We start from the raw sequence: 24,205 nt of genomic DNA, 5'->3' as shown, positions 1-24,205 counted from the left end.
CGTCCATCGCTACGATAAGTGCCTTAATTTAAATGGCAACTACGTAGAAAAGTAGTATTTAAGTGAGGTTTTCATCTGTATATTATAAAAATTTTCCAATTCTTTATTTATTTTTAATTCCAAAACGTAATGTACTTTGTGGATAACCCTCGTATATTAATGTAAACCAAGTGTATGTGCTTCTTAACAGCAATGTTGCTGTTGGCTGACTGCATCTTGTATCTTTTGCTGTGAATGTCTGCTGACATTGGCTGCTGAGATCATGTGACATGAGCTGTGACTGTATGAAAATTAAAAAGCACATTGTGCAGCAAATGCTTCAGAAGCTAACGCTGTATTTGATGGAATTCGTACTTATACTTCCGTAATATGAAAATATGCAGTGCACATGTTTCTGCGCATCAAAGATTTTTCCAAAATGAGTTGTTTTTTGCTGGGGTTCATTTCCTTAAGTTCTGAGAAGTTCTACCCCTATGAACAAAACCTTTACCATTAAAAAGATTGATAAGTTTTACAGTTCTGATGGAAAGTATATTGTCACTAAAAATGGAAAAAATCTACTTTCGACCCGGAAAAAGTGTATTTTCACCCCGGAAAATTTCGGGAATTTGCCATCCCCCCATGTACACTCTGTACTTGCTATAGCCAGTGTTGTTGGAAAATTAGGTATCGGACATTCATAAGTAACCAGTTTTGGAGGACAAAATCACTCCCAAGGTACGTGCACTGGAAACTATAGTTCAGACCGTGATCCTACCCTGTCTAATCTCCCACACTGTTCTGTATTCATTCTCTTCCAAAATATTCTAACAATAATGAAGAGGCAATATGATGTAGTTAATTTCTTCCACTTTAAATTAAACTATTATGTCCCTATTTGTTCTGAGAGCACTCACACTACAATTGCAGCACTCATCTATCACGACCTTACACCAGGATACCTTTGATGATTTTTTACTTTACAATCAACATTTCACTGTATAACAATGCCCCAGATATGAATTAATCCTGAGCATCCAAATTCTCACTTTCCTCACACACATACATGTCGTACTCGTGTGATAGCGTGGGTGTATCTTTGTAAAATATCTCCACAAAATATTGGTTTGATGTGTAAGTTCACTGCATTTTCCTATAAGTTTAATAAACACAACAGATACACATAACAGGACTTTAGTCATCATTAATATGTTCTCCTTCACTATTTACAACAGTCTGCCAATGTTGGGGTAACTTTTCGATTTCGTCACTGCAGAAGTCACGTGGTTTGGGCTGAAGAATTTGTTGAGCCATGATCAGAGCACTTTTACATCCAGAAAGTAAGTTTGTTGAAGGTTGTTTGACAGAGAGCAGAAGTGTAAAATCAAGTGATTAAGGTGGGTGCAGAATAATTTCCCAACCCAGTTTCTGCATAGTGTTTTTTATCAGTGTAACAGAACACAGACGGGCATTATTATGGACTAGCAGTCTTCTTGGTTATTTTTCTTGGATTGCATCTGCAAGATGCTTCAGTTGTTGACAATAAATGTCAGCAGTGTTGATTACACCTCGGGGAAGCAATTCATAGTACACCACATTGTTGCTGTTTGACCAGATGCATAGCATTTCTTTTGTGGATGCATGTAGGTCTTTGATGGGGGCCTGCTGCTTTCTTTGGGTTGAACCATTCTTCTCTTTTCCTTATCAAACAGTGGAAAATCCAGGATGGAATGTAACAATATTATGAGAAGGAAAGTTGCTACTCACCATATAGCAGAGATGCTGAGTCACAGATAGGCACAACAAAAAGACACTCATTGTTAAAGCTTTAAGCTATTGGCTTTTGTCAACAATAGACACACACACACACACACACACACACACACACACACACACTCATGCAAATGCAGCTCACACACGACTGAAGACTCAGGCAGCTGAACTGGTTTCAGTTGCCTGTGACTACAGTTTTGTGTGTGTGTGTGTGTGGGGGGGGGGGGGGGGGGCATATGGCCATCTGCGATTTTTGTGAATTTGGCTTAGAGCATGTTGTAACAGTACACCCAATTTTTGAATCATCCCCACTGCATGCAAATGTTGCACAATGGTGAAATAATTACAGTTCATCACATTTTACATCTCTCAAGTACACTTATGTGGATTAATGCGTTTAAATGATCTTCATCAAACCCCGATGGTCTTCCTGAATGTAGAATCACTGATGTCAAACCTATCTTCCTTTCAACAAGAAAACCATATCATGCCATGCTCTGTCCAGTGGCATTATCCCCACACACAGTGCAATTTTTTCTGGCTCCCTCCACTACTGTCATTCCTCTACTGAACTCAAACAGAATATTATGTCAGAAATGTTCCGATTTCCCCACCTGGCACTCCATTTTCTGACATCCACGGTTCCAAACACTATCTCCAAATGACGTAATGACAAAATGTAAACTCAAATAGCAATACTAAATTACAAATAAAAATGACAATTGATAAATAAACCAACAGCAACCAGAATACCAACAATGGAAACAAGAAAGCTATGAACTTATGCACAAACCTAATACTTCAGTTTTATGCATGATTACTGGAAGCACAGGCACACAGAGTCTGTCCTGCAGGCATTTTGGCTTGACTGACTCACTCCTTCACCCCAGACAATTTCCAGATACCAAACTCTCCCTTCTAGAACTGTGGGACATCACCATTAGCAGTGCCACTGTGCTGTAGCAAAGAAGCATAAGGGTAGATTCGTTCCTTTAAGTATAGGATCAATATCTGCACCCTTACAAGTTTGCACAAGTATATCTTGCAGGCATCTGTTATAACAACTGGGAATATTAACCACAGCCTCACACTATATTTACTCAGTCATGAAACTTTTTGTTGATTATCCATTGCACTTTGAGAATAATAGAGATATCAGAAACACAGTAATAGAAGTACATCATACAAGCATCTTGATACAATATTTCAGAGGTCCATCTGGTCACCATCTAGAGGTGATAATTCTGTTTGATTACTCTCATCACAACTCATTCTTACTGTGCACAATGAAGATGCAGATGAAGAGGCTTGCACAAGACCGAGTAGCACGAAGAGCTGGAGCAAATTAGTCTTCGAACTGAAGACCGCACAAACAACAACAAGCATCAAATACCTCTGTTGTAGTACACTTCCCTCTAGTTAATTTATATTTGGCACAGAAAAGAATGTAATATTTAGCCATAAAACTTTTGGATAACCTTTTTGTTGTAAAAGTATTTTAAAATGTAGATTAAAGTAGTTTCTCTTTAACTAATTCTCTGTAGAGCAATGTTTAGCCATAAAACTTTTGGATAACCTTTTCATTGAAATAAAATATCTGAGAGACAGTAAAAGTATTTTAAAATGTAGATTAAAAGTAGTTTCTCTTTAACAAATTCTCTCTAGGCATAGAACAATTTCTGAAAAGAAATAAGTAGTCAGTCACAAATCTTTCAATTTTTTATACCACAAAATTTAGTGCCTACCATGAATATGAGCTACACGACTTGGAATTAACTAACTCAAGGTTTCAGAAGCACTAGCAAACAAGTAGGGGGAGTGTGAATATATTGACACAGATATATAAATGGAGTCAATGTAAAATTGGGTACACTGAAATGAAAGTAACATGAGGGAGAAGGACATTAAAAAGAAATTCGTCAAAACATTCTGAAGGCCAGATAATTTAAACAGTTAGATAACTATTCTAGAAAATATGGGTTACAGTCTAGCACCTGCATTGTCTAAAAACTACAAATATGTATTTTTATCTCTTGTCATAATTCAGTGAAAGTATGTTTCTCAACAGATTTTAAATAAAACAAACAGGAAGCAACTAGAAAAATAGTTCAAATGATTGCTCTCATAAATAAGAAAAATATGGAATGTCATTTTATCTGATGTTAAAAAAAAATCTTTGGCTGAATCAACAGAGGTATTTGATGCTTCTTGTTGTTTGTGAGGTCTTCAGTTCAAAGACTAATTTGCTCCAGCTCTTCATGCTACTCGGTCTTGTGCAAGCCTCTTCATCTGCATCTTCATTGTGCACAGTAAGAATGAGTTGTGATGAGAGTAATCAAACAGAATTATCACCTCTACATGGTGACCAGATGGTCCTCTGAAATATTGTATCAAGATGCTTGTATGATTCAGACGCAGAAATAACAAGAATATTATCAAGAATGACTAATGATCCTTTCTGTCATTGAAGTACATAAACTAATTGTAAGATGCAAAAATTGGAAAATAAAGGAAACATTCAGTCATGTAAATGTGTTAATATGTTAAAGGAGGAAAACCAAGGAAATCATTACAGTATTGTTCAACTGCAGTAAGATTTGTACATATTCAGTCTATGGCTTACTTGAGATTTTTCTTATGAGCTACATATTTGGAATGAATCATTCTACAATTCCTGAAACCAGGAGAAATTTGCACTCAGATGATTAAACATGGTAACCAGTGCATAACACTAGTATGAGGGAAGTTAACTACCCACCACATATGAGGGAATATTGAGCTGTATAAACAGACACATAAATGATGAAAAACATTCTAACAGATTAAAACTATGCTGTAAAGTGGCTCATCCCACATCTATCTACTTAGTAACTGAAGCATCCAGGTATGACCCTAAACACATTCACAGCTTCTAATTATCAGAAAGTTTCACAGCACTGTCATATTCTGTAATAACCCTTTTCTCAGGACTATAGGTGCAGAATGGTATATGGGCAAGCTTCTATGGAAATTGAAAAGGATGAGAGAGGTACCGATGGAATTAAAACTGTAGGAGCTGTTTGTGAACAATACCCGGACAAGTTAGTTGTTTAGACTGTTTTTCATGAAAGCAAAAGTTTGATGTCAAGTACCAGATTGGCAGATAGTATCAATTGGTCAAGAAATCATAACACAGTCCGTTGCAAACTAAAAGATTCCTTTGTGACATAAATAAGGTGTTAAATATTATAGTAAAGATTTTGACAAAGACACATTTAGATTTACATGCACACATCTGCATCTACACACACACGCATTTGGGCACACTCATGTGCGCGTGTCTCACACACACACACACACACACACACACACACACACACACACACACATATGCACATGCACACAGTAATTTAGAGTTTAAGAGTTCTTACAGACAGAATAATTCAGGTGAGATACTGATGTGATAAAGGGCAGGAGAGGGAAAGTCAGTATACAGTTGCTGTCTTATCAATTCATTTTTATGTTTAATAAATAGTTTTAATTGAGTGTATGGCTCTCTTCTATTTACATTTTGAAATTACACCATTGAGTAAATTGCGATTTTCTGCTATTGCAGTATATATCAGTCAAAATATTAAGCAGACATATCATGAATCAATGCAGTTGGCAGACTATTGCTTATACCTTTTGCCTCCCATAATGATGTCACCAACAGTAGGATATTAAACATTAAATCCTCACATTAAGGAATATTTTAAGTTGTCATCAGCTAGACTGTGCATTTGTTAGTTGAAAACTTACTATTGCTCTCAGATGCATTTGGGAAAATGCCTTATGTTATCCTGTAAATCACTGATCAAAAAGAATATTCTTTACTACCAGTAGAATATGTGGCATCATAGTGCTGAAAAACAAATATCCAGGATCAGCAGATTTGCCCATAGGCAGAAGTTAACAAATCACACTGAAAGTTGGGTGAAAAGTGCAGCATCTCATAATTACAGTAAGAACACTTTTTTAAAAATAAAACTTAATCTATCAAAACTACTAATATATCTTAGAAGTTCAGTCAAATGTTGTTACTGAGAATTGTAGAGCACATGGTGGAGAACTTGGTGACAAACTTTTTTAGTTATTATGAGTCTTTATCAATACTGTCCTAAATACACTGCTGGAAAAGGAAAAAAGATTTTGCTCCTGGAAAGACAATGTGTGTTAATCCGATGATGGCATATGGCACCTGGGGGAGAGTGTCTATACTGATAATGATTTCAACATTGTCAACCAACAGATAGAGAAGTTGCATAGCTATCAAAGCACCATCTGTGTCTCCCCTTTAATAGGGAATTCTCACAGCCATAAAGCTCAGTGTAGTGTGAACATGTAAACCAAGCAGGCAACCATGCCTTGGAGACATACTTGTGCTTCCTACAGGCAACTAAGCAAGTTTGAAAGGAGTCAAATTGTGGGCTTCTGAGTTACGAGTTGGTCCTTGCAGAGAAGTGCCACACAAGTTGGATGTGCCTTGTCAGTTGTACAACAATGTTGGTATTAGTGGTCATGTGAACATTTTCACACCTGTAGATAAGATTATGGATGTCCACATAGCACAGACACCTGCCAGGATCATTATATTGCAAGTGGAGCAGTGGCACATCATACAGCTACAACAGCACACATAAGAGGACTTATGAGCCCAGACGTGTCAACATAAACTGTTGCAAACCAGTTGTTAGCAGTGCGACTATGAGCACGCATGCCTCTAGCCTGTCTTCCTCTCTCATCACAGCATCGACATGCGCAGCTTGACTGGTGCCATCAGAGGATCACATGGAAGATGGAATGGTGCACCATGGTCTTCATTAATGAAAACAGATACTGCCTGGACACAAGTGATGGTCTTTTGTGCGTATGATGTAGACCTGGAGAGCATGGTCTCATAGATTGCATTCTTCCAAGACACACTGCCTCAAAACCAGTGTTTATGGTCTGGCCTCCAATAAGTTACAACTCTCATTCCCTGTTGGTGTTTCTGGAGGGGATGCTAACCAGTGCCTGGTAGTGCAGAATGTTGTTAGACCCATTCTTTTGCTGTTCTTTCAACAAGAAGGCGATGTGTTATCCCAACAGAATAATGCTGGGCCACATACCATCCACGAAACTCAATATGCTGTGTAATATGTGCAGCAACATCCCTGACAGCATAATGTCCGTAATTGTCTCCAATCAAGCATATATGGGATATTATGGGACGAGAAGTGACTCATGTGACTTATCAGCCAAAAATTCCTACAGAACTATGAGGACAGGTTGAGCAGGCATAGCATAACATATTCCAGGACATTCGTGATTTGTACAACTGATTGGATGCCATAGTCAGTGCTGCATTTCTGCCCATGGAGACTACATGACTCAATACCTGGTACCTCAGAACCATTTGTGCTGTTGATTTACAAATGTAATCATTTCATGTACTCCATATGAACTGTTCCAACAATAAATCTTGAGTGAAATGGATACCTCTGAAAGGGTGCAATTTTTTTGCTGGAAGTGTATTTCATCAAAATTTCATATCATCTCTGCAGTAATTGTATCAAAATTTGAAAGTTATCAATTACATCCCTCAAATAAAATAAAAATATCTATACCAGCTTCAAAGGTCAATGTTGTATTTAGCAAAATAAGTTTGAAGCCCAGCATCCAACTACAAACATCCTTCTACAGAAAAATAGTTGCTGTACAAGACAGCTGGCTTGCATGCTAGAAACTGACATGCTCACACAGCATACAATGAAAATTTCAGCCTTGAGTGATGAATGGCACATGGCTCTGTAGTTCAAGTCCTATGTGCGAAACTAAGCTAATACATTGAAAGAGAACTATGTAATGTATAGAAGTTCAGTCTGGTTTGATGTGTCTAACTGTTTATAAGTTTGACTCTGACTTAAATATCACTCAAACACTTGGCATTTAAAGTTTGACAATCACTTGTTAACAGACATCTGCTGGAACTGTAGAGCGATGCAGGCAATGGACTGTGACAGGAACTGCAACTGTGTAAACTGCCAAAAACGCAACTGGGCGAACTGGAACTGTAGTTACGGGCCCGCCAAGAGTGGCTTCTTGAGTGGTGAAATAATCTTGTACCTGCAACCTTATTGGAGAAACTGAATTCCAACTCAGATGATTCAGTTGCTGAACAGTTCAAAGAAACTTGAGTGTCATCTCAAATACGTACCCCACTCATACAATTATATCTGTTGGAGACATCAATCTACCCTTGATATGTTGATAAAAATACTTGTTCAAAGCAGGTGGTAGATATAAAACCTGGTCAGAAACTGTATTAAATGCTTGCTTTAAAATTATTTTAATCAGTCAGTTCAGGAAGTCACATCTAATGTGAATGGTTGTGTCAACATCCTTAACCTCGTAGCAACAAATGAGCAAGAGTGTGTTGTGATGGTCAGTGGAGCAGGAAACAATATAGATAGGGATCAATGGCTAAAATATTGAGAGTGACCTGGTGGAAATAGATGCTGCATTGAACTTTATAAATGTTGGGTTGATGCCTGTATTTATGTGCTATGATTGGCCCCAACTGAACAGTTGTTGTTGTTGTTGTGGCCTTCAGTCCTGAGACTGGTTTGATGCAGCTCTCCATGCTACTCTATCCTGTGCAAGCTTCTTCATCTCCCAGTACCTACTGCAACCTACATCCTTCTGAATATGATTAGTGTATTCATCTCTTGGTTTCCCTCTACAATTTTTACCCTCCACGCTGCCCTCCAATACTAAATTGGTGATCCCTTGATGCCTCAGAACATGTCCTACCAACCGATCCCTTCTTCTAGTTAAGTTGTGCCACAAACTTCTCTTCTCCCCAATCCTATTCAATACTTCATTAGTTATGTGATCTACCCATCTAATCTTCAGCATTCTTCTGTAGCACCACATTTCGAAAGCTTCTATTCTCTTCTTGTCCAAACTATTTATCGTCCACGTTTCACTTCCATACATGGCTACACTCCATACAAATACTTTCAGAAATGACTTCCTGACACTTAAATCTTTACTCAATGCTAACAAATTTCTCTTCTTCAGAAACTCTTTCCTTGCCATTGTCAGTCTACATTTTATATCCTCTCTACTTCGATCATCATCAGTTATTTTCCTCCCCAAATAGCAAAACTCCTTTACTACTTTAAGTGTCTCATTTCCTAATCTAATTCCCTCAGCATCACCCAACTTCATTCGACTACATTCCATTATCCTCGTTTTGTTTTTGTTGATGTTCATCTTATATCCTCCTTTCAAGACGCTATCCATTCCGTTCAATTACTCTTCCAAGTCCTTTGCTGTCTCTGACAGAATTACAATGTCATCAGCGAACCTCAAAGATTTTATTTCTTCTCCATGGATTTTAATCCCTACTCCGAATTTTTCTTTTGTTTCCTTCACTGCTTGCTCAATATACAGATTGAATAACATTGGGGAGAGGCAACAACCCTGTCTCACTCCCTTCCCAACCACTGCTTCCCTTTCATGTCCCTTGACTCTTATAACTGCCATCTGGTTTCTGTACAAATTGTAAATAGCCTTTCGCTCCCTGTATTTTACCCCTGCCACCTTCATAATTTGAAAGAGAGTATTCCAGTCAACATTGTCAAAAGCTTTCTCTAAGTCTACAAATGCTAGAAACATAGGTTTGCCCTTCCTTAATCTAGCTTCTAAGATAAGTCATAGGGTCAGTATTGCCTCACGTGTACCAACATTTCTACGGAATCCAAACTGATCTTCCCTGAGGTCAGCTTCTACCAGTTTTTCCATTCGTCTGTAAAGAATTCGCGTTAGTATTTTGCAGCTGTGGCATATTAAACTGATAGTTCAGTAATTTTCACATCTGTCAACACCTGCTTTCTTTGGGTTTGGAATTATTATATTCTTCTTGAAGTCTGAGGGTATTTCGCCTGTTTCAAACATCTTGCTCACCAGATGGTAGAGTATTGTCAGGACTGGGCCTCCCAAGGCCGTCAGTAGTTCTAATGGAATGTTGTCTACTCCCGGGGCCCTGTTTTCACTCAGGTCTTTCAGTGCTCTGTCAAACTCTTCACGCAGTATCATGTCTCCCATTTTCATCTTCATCTACATCCTCTTCCATTTCCATAATATTGTCCTCAAGAACATCGCCCCTGTATAGACCCTCTATATACTCCTTCCACCTTTCTGCTTTCCATTCTTTGCTTAGAACTGGGTTTCCATCTGAGCTCTTGATGTTTTTTTTTATTTTCTCCTTTCATCAATTAAATTCAATATTTCTTCTGTTACCCAAGGATTTCTACTAGCCCTCGTCTTTTTACCTACTTGATCCTCTGCTGCCTTCACTACTTCATCTCTCAAAGCTACCCATTCTTCTTCTACTGTATTTCTTTCCACCATTCCTGTCAATTGTTCTCTTATGCTCTCCCTGAAGCTCTGTACAACCTCTGGTTTAGTCAGTTTATCCAGGTCCCATCTCCTTAAATTCCCACCTTTTTGTAGTTTCTTCAGTTTTAATCTACAGGTCATAACCAATAGATTGTGGTCAGAGTCCACATCTGCCCCTGGAAATGTCTTACAATTTAAAACCTGGTTCCTAAATCTCTGTCTTACCATTATATAATGTATCTGAAACCTGTCAGTATCTCCAGGCTTCTTCCATGTATACAGCCTTCTTTTATGATTCTTGAACCAAGTGTTAGCTATGATTAAGTTGTGCTCTGTGCAAAATTCTACCAGACGGCTTCCTCTTTCATTTCTTAGCCCCAATCCATATTCACCTACTATGTTTCCTTCTCTCTCTTTTCCAACTACCGAATTCCAGTCACCCATGACTATTAAATTTTCGTCACCCTTAACTATCTGAATAATTTCTTTTATTTCATCATACATTTCTTCAATTTCTTCGTCATCTGCAGAGCTAGTTGGCATATAAACTTGTACTACTGTAGCAGGCGTGGGCTTCGTACCTATCTTGGTCACAATAATGCGTTCACTATGCTGTTTATAGTAGCTTACCTGCATTCCTATTTTCCTATTCATTATTAAACCTACTCCTGCATTACCCCTATTTGATTTTGTGTTTATAACCCTGTAGTCACCTGACCAGAAGTCTTGTTCCTCCTGCCACCGAACTTCACTAATTCCCACTATATCTAACTTTAACCTATCCATTTCCCTTTTTAAATTTTCTAACCTACATGCCCGATTAAGGGATCTGACATTCCACGCTCTGATCCATAGAACACCAGTTTTCTTTCTCCTGATAACGACATCCTCTTGAGCAGTCCCCACCCTGAGATCCGAATGGGGAACTATTATACCTCCGGAATATTTTACCCAAGAGGACGCCATCATCATCATTTAACCATACAGTAAAGCTGCATGCCCTCGGGAAAAATTACGTCCGCAGTTTCCCCTTGCTTTCAGCCGTTCGCAGTACCAGCACAGCAAGGCCGTTTTGGTTAATATTGCAACGCCAGATCAGTCAATCATCCAGATTGTTGACCCTGCAACTACTGAAAAGGCTGCTGCCCCTCTTCAGGAACCATACGTTTGTCTGGCATCTCAACAGATACCCCTCTGTTGTGGTGTATCGCTGAGGCACGCAAGCCTCCCCCCCAACGGCAAGGTCCATGGTTCATGGGGCGGGGAGGGGGGGCGAGGGGGTGGCACTGAAACTCATGGGGGTACCTCACTTTTAGGCTAAGATCAGTGTCCAGTAATACAACATTGAAAAGAATCTAGCTTAATGAGCTCAGACAGGCAGATATTAAAGATGTTAAAATATCACAAGATTCTCACAAAAGTACAGTGAAAAATAATGTTAGTATGTTGCATCAGAATATCAGGGGGTTAAAAACAAAGTAAATGAGCTTTCCATTTGTTAGGAAGATTTAGAAGTGGAGCATGTTATAGATGTACTATGCCTGTCAGAACATCATATATTGATGGAAAAGGTGAATGTAAGTGGGTAAAGCTTCCAGCACATGTAAGTAGAAACAATATGTACAAAGGAGGAGTGGCGATATATGTTAAAAGTATTCCTGGTATGAAAACTTAAGAAATTAAAAATTTTTGTGTAGACCAATATATAGATGTATGCTTCTGTGAGCTTAAACTGAATAATGGTACTTTTATTATTGTAACTGTATGTAGATCCACACTGGGAAATCGTCAGCTATTTCTGAGAAACTTGGATTCTTTTTCATGTTACCTGTCAGACAGAGGGAAGCAAATTATTATTTGTGGGGATTTCAGTGTAGATTTTGCGAAAGGGTCTGATAGGAAGAACGACTTCGAATTATCACTTAGTTCTTTCAATTTGACATCAGATACTGATTTTTCTACTCAGGTAGTACAGGAAAGCAGCAGACTGGTAGAAAATTTTTCATATACCAAGATAAACTTATTCAAATAAACATTTATTCTGTTAAGAATAATCTTTCTGATTGTGATGTACAGCTAGTTACAGTATATTACATAGCTCCACACATTAATGCAAAACAGTCCCCCAAACTGGTGTATTCAATTAACAATGTAACAACTGAGTTACAAGTTAACAATTGTACATTTTAGAGTAATCTTGCAGCAGTTATATTGGGATAGAGTATGCTGGGAAACTCATGTTAAAGTAAAATATAACTTATTTCATGATATGTTTGTGAGTATATTTGAAAACAGTGAAATATAATAGTAAGAAACCATATTAAAAACCATGGATTATTGAAGGGATAAAAATATCTTGTAATGGGAAAAGAGGAATGTATCTGACAGTAAGAAAGAGTAATGACCCAGAAACAGTCAGATATTATAAAGCCTACTGTACAGTATGAAGGAAAATTATAAGTCCAAGGTATGTGTCTGGGATTAGCATCCCTGACAGTAAAATGAAAACAATTTGGAATATTGTTGAAAGGAAAACAGGACAACCAAAAGCACAAGAAGACTGTATTACCATTGAACTGGATGAAAAGTCAGAAGTAGAAAATATTTTTAATAATCAATTTTTAAGTGCCACAGAGAAAATAGGATCCAAGTGCTCATTAGAAAAGGCCAAGATGTACGTAAGGAAGAGACAATACCTATGCAATTTGATACAGTTGAAATTGTACCCACCCTTCCTTCTGTAATTGGGAAAACAGTAAACTCACTCAAAAGTAAAAGTATGCATGAAATTGGTTGTATTTCCAGCACAGTACTAAAACCTTGTTCGCAACAGATAAGTAAGAATCTCAGCCATAGATCTATTAGCTCACTGAAACAGGGCATTTTTTTCTGATAGACTGAAATATACTTTTGTTAAGCCATTGCATAAAAAGTGGGATATGTCTGAGACCAAAAACTATTGCCCAATCTCATTTCTGACAGCTCTATCCAAAATTCTTTAAAAAGAAGTAAATTAAGTAATGTATTCCAGAGTAGCTCCACATAGTTGAAAAAAAGTACTAACTAAATATCAGTTTGGTTTTCAGAAAGGTTTTTCAGCAGAAAATGCAATATATACTTCAATGATCAAATATTAAAGCCTCTGAATAACAGAACATCACCAACTGGGTTTTTTTGTGATCTCTCAAAGACTTTTGACTGTGTGAATCATTAAATTTTTCTAGATAAACTTAAGTATTGTGGTATGAATGGGGACAGTGCAATATGGTTTAATTGATATTTTTCTGGAAAAGTGTGGAAGGTGGAAACAAACAGTTCACATAATGTGCAAACCAGCAGCGTATTCCTTGAACTCGAGAAGAATTTGATACCACAGGATTCAGTCTTGGGTCCCTAACTGTTCTTAATATACATGTGTATTAGTGACACGCCACTCTGTATTCACAAAGATATATAAAGCTCGTTCTTTTTGCATGTGATAAAAGTGTAGTAATCACACCAAACAAAAAGAATTGGTGGAGGAGATTGTGTATCATGTCTTCCAGAAAATTATTAAGTGGTTTTATGCAAATCACCTCTCATTAAATTTGGATAAAACACGGTACATACAATTCTGTATAGTAAGTGGCATAACACCATACTTTGAACAGAAATCTCTAGTAAAGGCAGTACATTCAAAAATTTTATATATGTGCATTAATGAAAGATTGTTTTGGGTGAAACACATTGATGATGTGGTGAAACATTTTACTTCAGCTGCTTATGCTATTAGAGATATTGCAAATTTCAGCAAGGTTTATTGCAAAATTTTGGCAATAAACATAATAGTAAATTAGCTCACTGTGCCTCATTTCATGTACTGCCTTTGTGTGGCATCATATTGTGGGATAATTCATCGTTAAGTAAAAAAGTACTCCCACAAAAGCATGTAATTCGAATAATAGCTGGAGCCCACCTAAGATCATCTTGCAGCATTTATTTAACGAACTACGGATATTCGCAGTAGCTTCACATCATGTATATTTCCTTATGAAATTTGTTACCAATAACCCATTCAAATTCAAAAGCAATAGCAATGTGCATAGCTACAACACTAGATGCTCTTCATTATTATGGGTTAAATCTATCTTTGGCACAGGAAAGGGTGAATTGTGATGCCACAAAAATCTTTATCAGTCTGACTGCTAGCCAACCAGCATTTAAAAACAAATTCAAAGAATTTCTGAATGACAACTCCTCCTACTCAATAGATGAATTTTTAGATATAAATTAGTCATTTTACAATCATTAAAATAAAATTTAAAAAACTGCATTATGCCATGTAAAGAAAAAAACTGACACATGTGCCACATCATCACAAAGTATTTTGTTCATGATCTGTGGAACAAATATTAACCTAGTCTAATTCTGAGCAAATAGAGAGCATCTTGACAGATACAGAGATTAGTGACCACAAGGTCGCTGTAGCGAGACTGAACACTACACCATCCAAATCCACCAAAAGTAAACGCAGAATACATCCATCTAAAAATGCAGATAAAAATTCACTTGACTGTTTCCACTCTTTCCCAGCTGACTATGTAAGTGTAGACCAGATGTGACTTAAATTCAAGGAAATACACTGACAGAAAAAAAAAATGCAGCACCAAGAAGGAGCTGTGCAAGACACAAAAATTGGTAGGCGTGTTTGGACATCTGAAGGATTATGTATATTCAGATTTAGTGCCAGTTGCATAAGAATGGCGCTAGTAGCACCACTGTGAGTGTGAAAATAGGATTTGCTTTAAATAAATGCCGTAACAATCATGAGTGTTTGTTACCTATGAGATTGGATGTGGTGAATCAGTGTTAGTCAAGAATGCCTTTAAAGTGACAAAGACACCATTATCAACACCTAACTTTGTTTGAATGGGGTAATGTAACAAGCCTGCAATATTGAAATGAATATTGGCATCAATGTAGCCACTGTATATGATTGCTGACAGTAGTGGTCACAAGAATGTATGGCGCAAGGAGACCAGTCTCCACACAGTCATGTGGCACTTCCGATAGGGAAGACCATAGTTTTTGTTGTATTGCTCTGTCACATCATACTGCATCTGGATCAGCAATTTGAGCAGCAGTTGACACTACAATGACACAACTGTCACAAATCAGTTACTTCAAGGAAAGCTTCGAGCCTGTTTCCCTGTAGCTTACATTCCCCTGATCCAAACCACCATCAATTGCGACTTCAGCAGTGTCAAGCACGAGCCCATTGGAGGGCAGGGTGAAGATCCATTGTGTTTTCTGATAAAACCTGATTCTGCCTTGGTGCCAGTGACAATTTTGTGTTGATTGGAAGAGGCCTGTAACAGGCCTGCAACCAACCCATCTACATGCTAGAAGCACTGGACCTACACCTGGAGTTATGGTCTAGGGTGCACTTTTATATGATAGCAGGAGCAATCCATGATTATTCCATGCATGCTGATTACAAATTTGTGTGTCAGTATGGTGATTCGACCTGTTGTGGTGATGTTCATGTGCAGAATTCCAGGGGTGTTTTCCAACAGGATAATTTTCAGCCACATACTTCTGTTGTAACCCAACATGTTTTACAGAGTGTCAGTATGTTGTCTTGGTCTGTTGAATCACCATATCTCTCTCCAATTGAGCACATGCGAGACGTCATCAGACAACAGCTCCAGCTTCCTCCACCAACAGTATTAACTGTCCCTGTATTGACTGACAGAGTGCAACAGACATGGAACTCCATACCACAAACTGACATCTGTCACCTGTACACCACAACACATGTACATTTCCATACTTGTATTCAACATTATGGCAGTCCCATTGGTTATCAATGAACCACCATTTCAGGTTTATAACAGTTTATATTGTACTGGTATTAACTGATGATCTTGATACGTTAATCACTTAATTATATTACCTAGACGAATGTATTCCCAAAATTTCATTATTCTCTGTAAATTATGTGTGGTGCTACAGATTTTTTTCCCTATCTGTATAGTATCTGTGGCAATTGAGAAGTTTATATTAAATAAATTAATAAAAGATGATACTGATCCCCTATAGTACATAAAACAAGTCAGAGCACTGTTGCAGAAACAACTTTTTGTGGCGGTGTTCGTAGCGACAAACAATTCCCTGTAGAAACGGCTTACGAAGTCACCGCCACACTTTTAATAGCGGGCCGACCGGTCCGCTGGAACAGTAAACAGAAAGATGAAAACCCAAACACTCTGATTAAATAAAAGTCGGTACTTATCTTTATTAAAGAAGATACAGAAACACAGTAGTGAGCTCCGTGTCTACAGAGATCTGTCTAGTTCGAGTCGGAGCGGCTAGGTCAGCGTCGGCTGACGACAAACAACAACTCTGTTGCGATGAACACACAAATGACTAGCAAGTACACAATTCGGTGGCGAGTATTCAACTGAGCGGCGAATACAGAACTCCTAGCGCTCGCGACTCCAGCGCTTAAGAAGCCAAAAGCCAGCGGTGGCGCGCGCAGACTTGCGGCGATTTGCTGTCTCACTGGCGCTGCTTATGCGGACGGCATCCGGACTTTGATGCTGCCAACCTTTTGGCAGCGGGCTCGGGTGGCATTACTGGCTAGGATATAACACAACTAAAAAGCATGCCAGATTTAAAAGCACACAAAATCTACCAAGTCTGGCAATATTTTACTGAAGCTCAAAACTTACAATTAGCACAGACTTCAATAAAAGATGCTTTTAACAGCTTCCAAAACGAAATCTTACAGAAAACAAAAGGGATTTTGTTTATATGTAAAGTACACCAGTGCCAAGATATGAATACCTTCGTTGTGTAATGCCAGTGGTAATATTACCAATCACAGCATCACTAAAGCAAGAAGAGTAAATAGGAATAATCCACTGAATTACACATGCAGATCACTGGCATCAATCTGTGATTTGCAGTAGGATTTTGGAACATGTACTGTGTTCAAACATTATTAGTTACCTGGAAGAAAAGGATTTATTCACAAATAGCCAACATGAAATCAGAAAATATCATTGTAGTGAAACACGACGATTTCTTTATTCTCATGAAGTTATGAGTGCTATTGAAAAGGTGTAACCTAACCATTTCCTATACAAGTATGCTCCGGCAGCTGTGTCCTGTCGAATCTGGCTGAAAAGAGGCTGTCAAAAGTAGGCTATTGTCAATGATGTAGTCTACACCAAGATTACAGTTCAAACACTGTAATTGCCCTTTGATTGCTGAATGAACTAATGTTTATGTCCAGTTCATGTCTCATCTACCTAAATTATGACAATATTATGAGAAGGAAAGTTGCCACTCACCATGTAGAGGAGATGCTGAGTTGCAGATAGGCACAACAAAAAGACTCTCACAATTAAAGCTTTTGGCCATTAAGACCTTCATCAACAATAGATTTAATTGTGAGAGTCTTTTTGTTGTGCCTATCTGCAATTCAGGATCTCCACTATATGGTGAGTGGCAACTTTCCTTCTCATAATAGTGTTACATTCCATCCTGGATTTTCCATTGTTTGATTTCTACTTAAATTATGAACAGATAAACAGTTAGCCACATACTATACTTGGTTGATATCCTATAATCTGATTGTTTGAGTGCAGGAACCTAACACTGAAGTAACTATTCACAAACATTCATGTGTGGCAAACAGTTACTTAACAGTCACTATATGAAATTTTTAATACATGATCTTCCAGATCTATCAGTCAAATCTGTATAAACTCTACATGCACATTAATTATCATTGGGAAATAATACAGTTCACAGTGAGATACTATTGTCATAAATTGCATTACTTTACTTATCACTGAATGATTAACACAGTTCATGATATTAATTAGAAGTTCACAGTCAACCATTAAAAGTAGTCAATGAACATGGGGTGAACTCTTGGAGACAAAACTTAGAAAATCACAATACATTTTCTGATATACTATATACTACCTTGCCTGCAGTACATTTCTTGGTATTGGTTGACAGAAGTCATGCTCTTTCAAACGTACCACAGATTGACTTAAAATGGCTTCCAAGTTTATAATAATTAAAACTGAATTTACCTGTTGTTGTTTATTGGATTTTCATAAATTACTATTAAAGATTTACATTTCCAAATAACTGAATAGTGGATGGAGATTTGTTTTGAAAAGAACTATTAAATACAACAGTAATTTCTAATGAATTACACTGGCTAGTTTGTCTAAATGTGGGATTCTTTATCAGTAACAGTGTTTTAACTAATGATCTTAATTATTTTGGAATTAAATGAGTGCAAGTGTTGCAGCATGTTTTCATCATTGGTTGTAAGAATACATTCCTTATTTAAACGTCTGATCTACTTTATTAGGAAGTCAGTAATCAGGTATATGTTTACAAACAAACAATGACAGCAGAATTTTATTACTGGTGATATGTAATTAGCATGGTTTTTAGGTAAATTAGCTAGCTCATCAATTCCTGACAATTGAAGGAACGTAATCTTTATATGGCAATGTTACAACTGACTGACTCACATTCAGTGACTCGACATTACCCAGCACCAACCACTAGGGACAGGAACTTGAAATCTGGAAAAGGTCTTATATTGTAGATGTTGTTTACGAAGGCATTTTTTGAAATTCCGTCCCTAAGGGAGTGAAATATGAGATGAAATAATTTTTGAAAACATGCTATTAAGGCAATTTTGAAGCTATACCCATTAAAACTGGTATCTGCTTTCTCAATCAGAGAAAGATATTTTTTAAAGCTACATCTATGATAATTGGTATTTGACTTCTCAGTTACAAATAATAAAAATATGTTTCAGTGTTTTTGGAAATTCGGTGTGTAAGGGGGTGAAATAGGACAAAACTTTTTAAGAACATATTTCGTTATATTAAAAAAAATTTAAAGCTACATCCGTGAAAACCATCATTTCACTTTTCAGTTAGATATAAAGAAATATGTGCTAGAGCACAAAAGTTTATATGGAAATATCTCCACAAGAGTGCAAAAGGCATGATTAACTAAACCTTGAACTCTGGCTACCAGAATTGCTTATTGATCAGAAGTACATTCGGAAAAGACTCTGCTACCAGGGCATCAGTTAGCATGAAAAGCTTAGAAGGTATTGCAATTTGTGAACAACATAAAGATTAGATTTAAAAACAAACAAAAATATCTGTGCATCCCATACAGTCTACGTGAGCAAAGCAACAGGCTCTAAGCTAGCAGATAATAAAGTTAAGTTGGTTAAACCCTGGGTCAATATTTGGAACTTTAGGTACTGTGCAAATGTCATAAGAATAACAAGGCTGGAGACATCATGAAAATTGAGGGAAAAAACAATAAATATGGTGTGGAGATAACATAACAGTTAGAAGAATCCACCTGCTTCATTACAAGAGGACCTCAGATTGTTTCCATATTCTTGATTTCCAAAACGATTTTGACACCATTCCTAAAAGATTTCTAATCAAATTGCATGCCCATGCGAGAATCGCTTCAGTTGTGGACTGGATTCATGACTTGCTGTCAGAACTGTCACAGTACTGTTTGTCCATGATGAAATTATTGCATGTGCTGCCAGAAGCAGAGAAAAGCGGCACTAATCGAAAGATATTAATTTATCTCCAAGTGCTGCCTACATTAAGCTACCCCTGGAGGCAAAATATTATTGTGCACATTTTTAACGGTAGCAGTGCCTGAAGTGCAGCAGGTGACAGATGGTGTCTTCCCATAATCATCCCATTCCCCTTGGCAGTTTTAATGCGACAACAAGGAATGTCTCCTGCCATTCCTGACAGTCACTCCCCTTATCATTTTACATGCACATACAGCACATAGTAATTGACAGAAAATCGAAAAAAAAGAAAAAAAAACAGAAGTGCCACATGGCATTCTCCAAGGAAGTGTTATAGGACCTCTACTGTTCATAATCTATATAAACGATTGAGGACACAATATGAGCATCCTTATTAGATTATTTGCTGATGATATTGTCATTTGCCATCTGATAAAGTCGTCTGAAGATCAAAACCAACTGCAAAATGATTTAGACAAAGTAACTGTATGGTTCAAAAAATGACTTTTGTGTGAGGTCATCCATGAGAGTACAAAAAGAAATTACTTAGTAATTACATTTTCAAACATCTTAAATTGGAACGATCACACAGATATGTGGTGGGGAAGTTAAGCCAGAGGCTGCATTTTATTGGCAGATTACTTTTTGAAGATGCAACAGGTCTACTAAAGAGACTGCCTAAGGTATGCTTGTCTGTCCTCTGCTAGAGCATTGTTGTGCATTGTGGGATCCTTACCAAATAGGGTTGATGGAAGACATCAAAAAAGTTCAAAGAAGGGCAGTCCGTTTTGTATTGTCATGAAACAGGGGAAATAGTGTCACAGATATGGCAAGTGAGCTAGAGTGGCAATCATTAAAACAAAAGAAGTTTTTCACTGGGATGAGATCTTTTCACAAAATGTCAATCACCAACTTTCTCCTCTGAATATGAAAACATTTTATTGTCACCAACCTACTTAGGGAGAAATGATCACCATAACAAAATAAGAGAAATTACAGCTTGAACAGAAAGATTTAAGTGTTAATTTTTTCCAAATGTTGTTAGAGTGAAGGTGATTCATAAAACCCTCTGCCAGGCCCCTAAGTGCATAATGAAGATTAATCTTGTAGATGTAGGTTCAGTTGGCATAAGCATAATTAGGTGGCAACAGATCAGAACAGAGCGACCCTTGGCACGGAGTGTGCTTGTGAGGTGGTGCCCTCTGGTGATACATTGCTGTGAACAATGTGACTACATACACAGCAGTTAGGCTTAGTTGTTGGTAATGGCAGATGAATAGCCTGCTCAAAGCAATCCCTTTGGCCCTCTGCTCCTTAATTGTTTTAATTTGCAGTTTCATCTTGTAATGGATCTGGGAGATCTGTTATTTTTTTTACCGGATTTGTCGATACCAAATTGTAAATGTTTTCTTATATTTTTTGTCAGAATTTTTATTATAATTTGCCTTATTATATGTTAATTTACTTATATTTTTGTGAGTGAAAGCATATTGATTACTATTAGTAAATGTGTTGAAGAATAGCAAAGAGACTGATTACAAGTGGAAGCTTGTGTGTTGTGTAAAATGTCTTTGACGCTGGAGTCGTCTTTGACTATAGTCAGTCGGCAGTTAACTCTTGGTGTGTGTTGATGGTAGAGCAATGTGCAGGTCGCCGTCATAAATAATTTTGAATTATGGTACTACTTTTTTTTATACAAACTATAAGAAGAAACTACATTCGAAGAAATGGTATTTGAAGCACCAAAAATGAGGCAAACACATTGAACCAGGTCATTTCTGCAGCCGACAAAGATGCATTGTGGAATCATACTCCCAATAGACAACTGAAGCCAAGACCAATATCGCCTTGTAAACATTTAACGGAAAAGGTACTGTCACGAAATATGCCAAATCTAAGTAAATAAAAAAGTTGTGACTATATTTCAACTTGTGTCTTAGCCGGGATAGCATATTTCAATCTTCTGCATTACCTCTAACTAAGGAGTATTCTGAGGATCTTCTGCATTACCTCTAACTAAGGAGTATTCTGAGGAGCTGTTTGCTAACAGATGCTTAAATTTTTTAAAAACTTTCTCTTGTACATAGATGAATGTGGTTAAATGCCTTTTGCAGTTCTTTTAGAAGTTGTTATTTAAATACATGAAATAAGTTCTTCTGAACTTCTATGCATGATGACTAATGCAGTCCATCATTATTGTGTCTCAGAAATCCTACACCATCCAGTTCTTCAGTCACAAGTAACATTACCTGGGAACCTATGAAACCAGAAAAACTAACATATCTGGATATTGACTCCCAATTGGTATTGAAGGAAAATCTATATCAAGAGCGAATGGAAGTCTGGAGCAGATTGTTTCCATATCAGTTGTAATGATAAGCAGCAGCAGCAAGAAATCTGATTCAGTAGATGGTAAAAAGCAAATCATATTCTTGTTCAATAATTTTCATTTAATTTTGAATGATCATAAATTTTATTTTAAATAAACAAACGTTTTCATTGACAACTGTGTGCTTTTTCTTTTTCCCTATTTTTTTTTATTGCATGTAATAACTTGAAAACCTTATTTTGATTTCATCAAAGGTAAGCAAAAGGCATGATCCCAAAGAATTGTAAAGGCTTAAAGTTATAAACAAAATTTAGAACCAACAGTGCAATGCCTTTCTGCATGACCCACTAATGCCAGTGCTATTGTGACAACAACACAGAGAAACAGTATTTAAGGACAGGCCGGCCATTGTGGCCGAGTGGTTCTAGGTGCTTCAGTTGGGAACCACACTGCTGCTACGGTCGCAGGTTCGAATCCTGCCTCGGGCATGGATGTGTGTGATGTCCTTAGGTTAGTTAGGTTAAAGTAGTTCTAAGTCCAGAGGACTGATGACCTCAGATGTTGTAGTGCCTAGAGCCATTTGAACCATTTAAGGACACATGAACTAGCTTGTCATCTTCGAACAGCAAGGCATCCTGTGGTAATCTGCACCACACCGAGTACGCAGACACTTCTGCCTCACCCAGGACATGAACTACTGCCTAAGTATTTGGGCACCAGGGGCAGCCCTACACTTGGCCATCATTCCAAGAGTAGGACATCTCAGCCCACACTGGGGTGTCAACAGAAGACCACTACACTCTGAGTCCAGGAGTGGGATGCAACCTGACCTCCTTGCAAGAACAGCTAATGACCACTCTGTCACCAGGAGCATAGCAACACAGTGGTGGAGGCATGCAGCCAGCAGCAAATATTTGCAAATTATTCACTGCACCACCCACTAATCATTGTAAACCAGCCTCAATGGAGAAGTAATTGTAACCACCTTCTCCAACTACACCATTCTTATAATTGGTATCAGAATGACTGCTGAGAATGAACATAAAGAAGAATATGGACAGCCAGAAGATAGCAGGCAGAACCATGAATCTTCTGGATTTCTGAAGGGGGGTCACTAAGTTACAATCATCACCTTAAAAACATAGTTATATAGTTAATTTTTTGTTTGTTTATGTGTATTACAATCTCATGACTACCCTTTGTATTGTCTTAAAATTTTAATTTTAAAAAAGCATGTGAGTGGACTAAAAAAAAACATGCAACAACTATTGAAATGCAAGCAGTACTGGAAAAGCATGTTTAATTCTGTGGATACATTCATAAACATCTCAGAATAACTTCACTCTAAAAGTTTCAGCCATTTCTAAATTAATGTATATTCATTTTTAATAAATTCATATGGCTTTTCATGGATGGTATAACTACATGTGTACAAACAAGGGTATGAGTCAATACTAACATAAGCATCTTACTGCTGGAAGAAAGACAATTTACTGCTGGTAAGGGAAAACACCCCACTGCACCCCCACCCCCCTCCTCAAATTTAATTGTAAAATGGCCAGGTGGATAGGCCATCAAAAACTGAACACAGATCACACATGAAATCAGGAAGAAGGTGTACTGAACTGTGAAAAAAAGAAGCAAACTAAAAACAGTGAATGGTCCAATCTGAAAACGTGTAACATCAAGCATAGTGTGAAAACCAGTGCATCATGATTGCATGATCATGGTGTTGAACTGTAAAGCAGGAGATTCTTTTTGATATCTCTCTCATTCCCCTTTTCTTTTTTCACAAAATTATGAACTATCCATCTGGTCACTAACATGTCTGCTCTCTTTCTGTAGTCTTGGCAATTATCATACTATACATTGGTTTAGAATATGTCATATGGTAAGAATATATATTACCGTCAGCTGAAAGCAAGGGGAAACTACTGCCGTAATTTTTCCCAAGGGCATGCAGCTTTACGGTATGGTTAAATGATGATGGCGTCCTCTTGGGTACAATATTCCGGAGGTAAAATAGTCCCCCATTCGGATCTCCGGGCGGGGACTACTCAAGAGGATGTCGTTATCAGGAGAAAGAAAACTGGCATTCTACGGATCAGAGTGTGGAATGTCAGATA

The 24,205-nt window shown here is 37.6% G+C and overlaps 1 protein-coding gene across 2 annotated transcripts in view; it reads left to right on the top strand.

Moving 5' to 3' along the window:
* The window catches only part of LOC124777254 (esterase E4-like), an 82,980-nt gene extending 60,739 nt beyond the window's left edge, over positions 1 to 22,241 (top strand). For both annotated transcript variants that reach the window (XM_047252580.1, XM_047252581.1), the window contains exon 10: positions 21,958 to 22,241. In XM_047252580.1, coding sequence (XP_047108536.1) covers positions 21,958 to 22,123 — 166 coding nt within the window. In that variant the 3' untranslated portion in view covers positions 22,124 to 22,241. The remainder of the gene's footprint in view (positions 1 to 21,957) is intronic.
* The last annotated feature ends 1,964 nt before the right edge of the window (positions 22,242 to 24,205 follow it).

The sequence above is a fragment of the Schistocerca piceifrons genome, chromosome 2 (genome assembly GCF_021461385.2).
Source record: "Schistocerca piceifrons isolate TAMUIC-IGC-003096 chromosome 2, iqSchPice1.1, whole genome shotgun sequence".
Classification (NCBI taxonomy): Eukaryota; Metazoa; Arthropoda; class Insecta; order Orthoptera; family Acrididae; genus Schistocerca; species Schistocerca piceifrons.
Note: the sequence above shows the minus strand (reverse complement) of the source record. Positions and strands in the feature narration are given on the sequence as shown.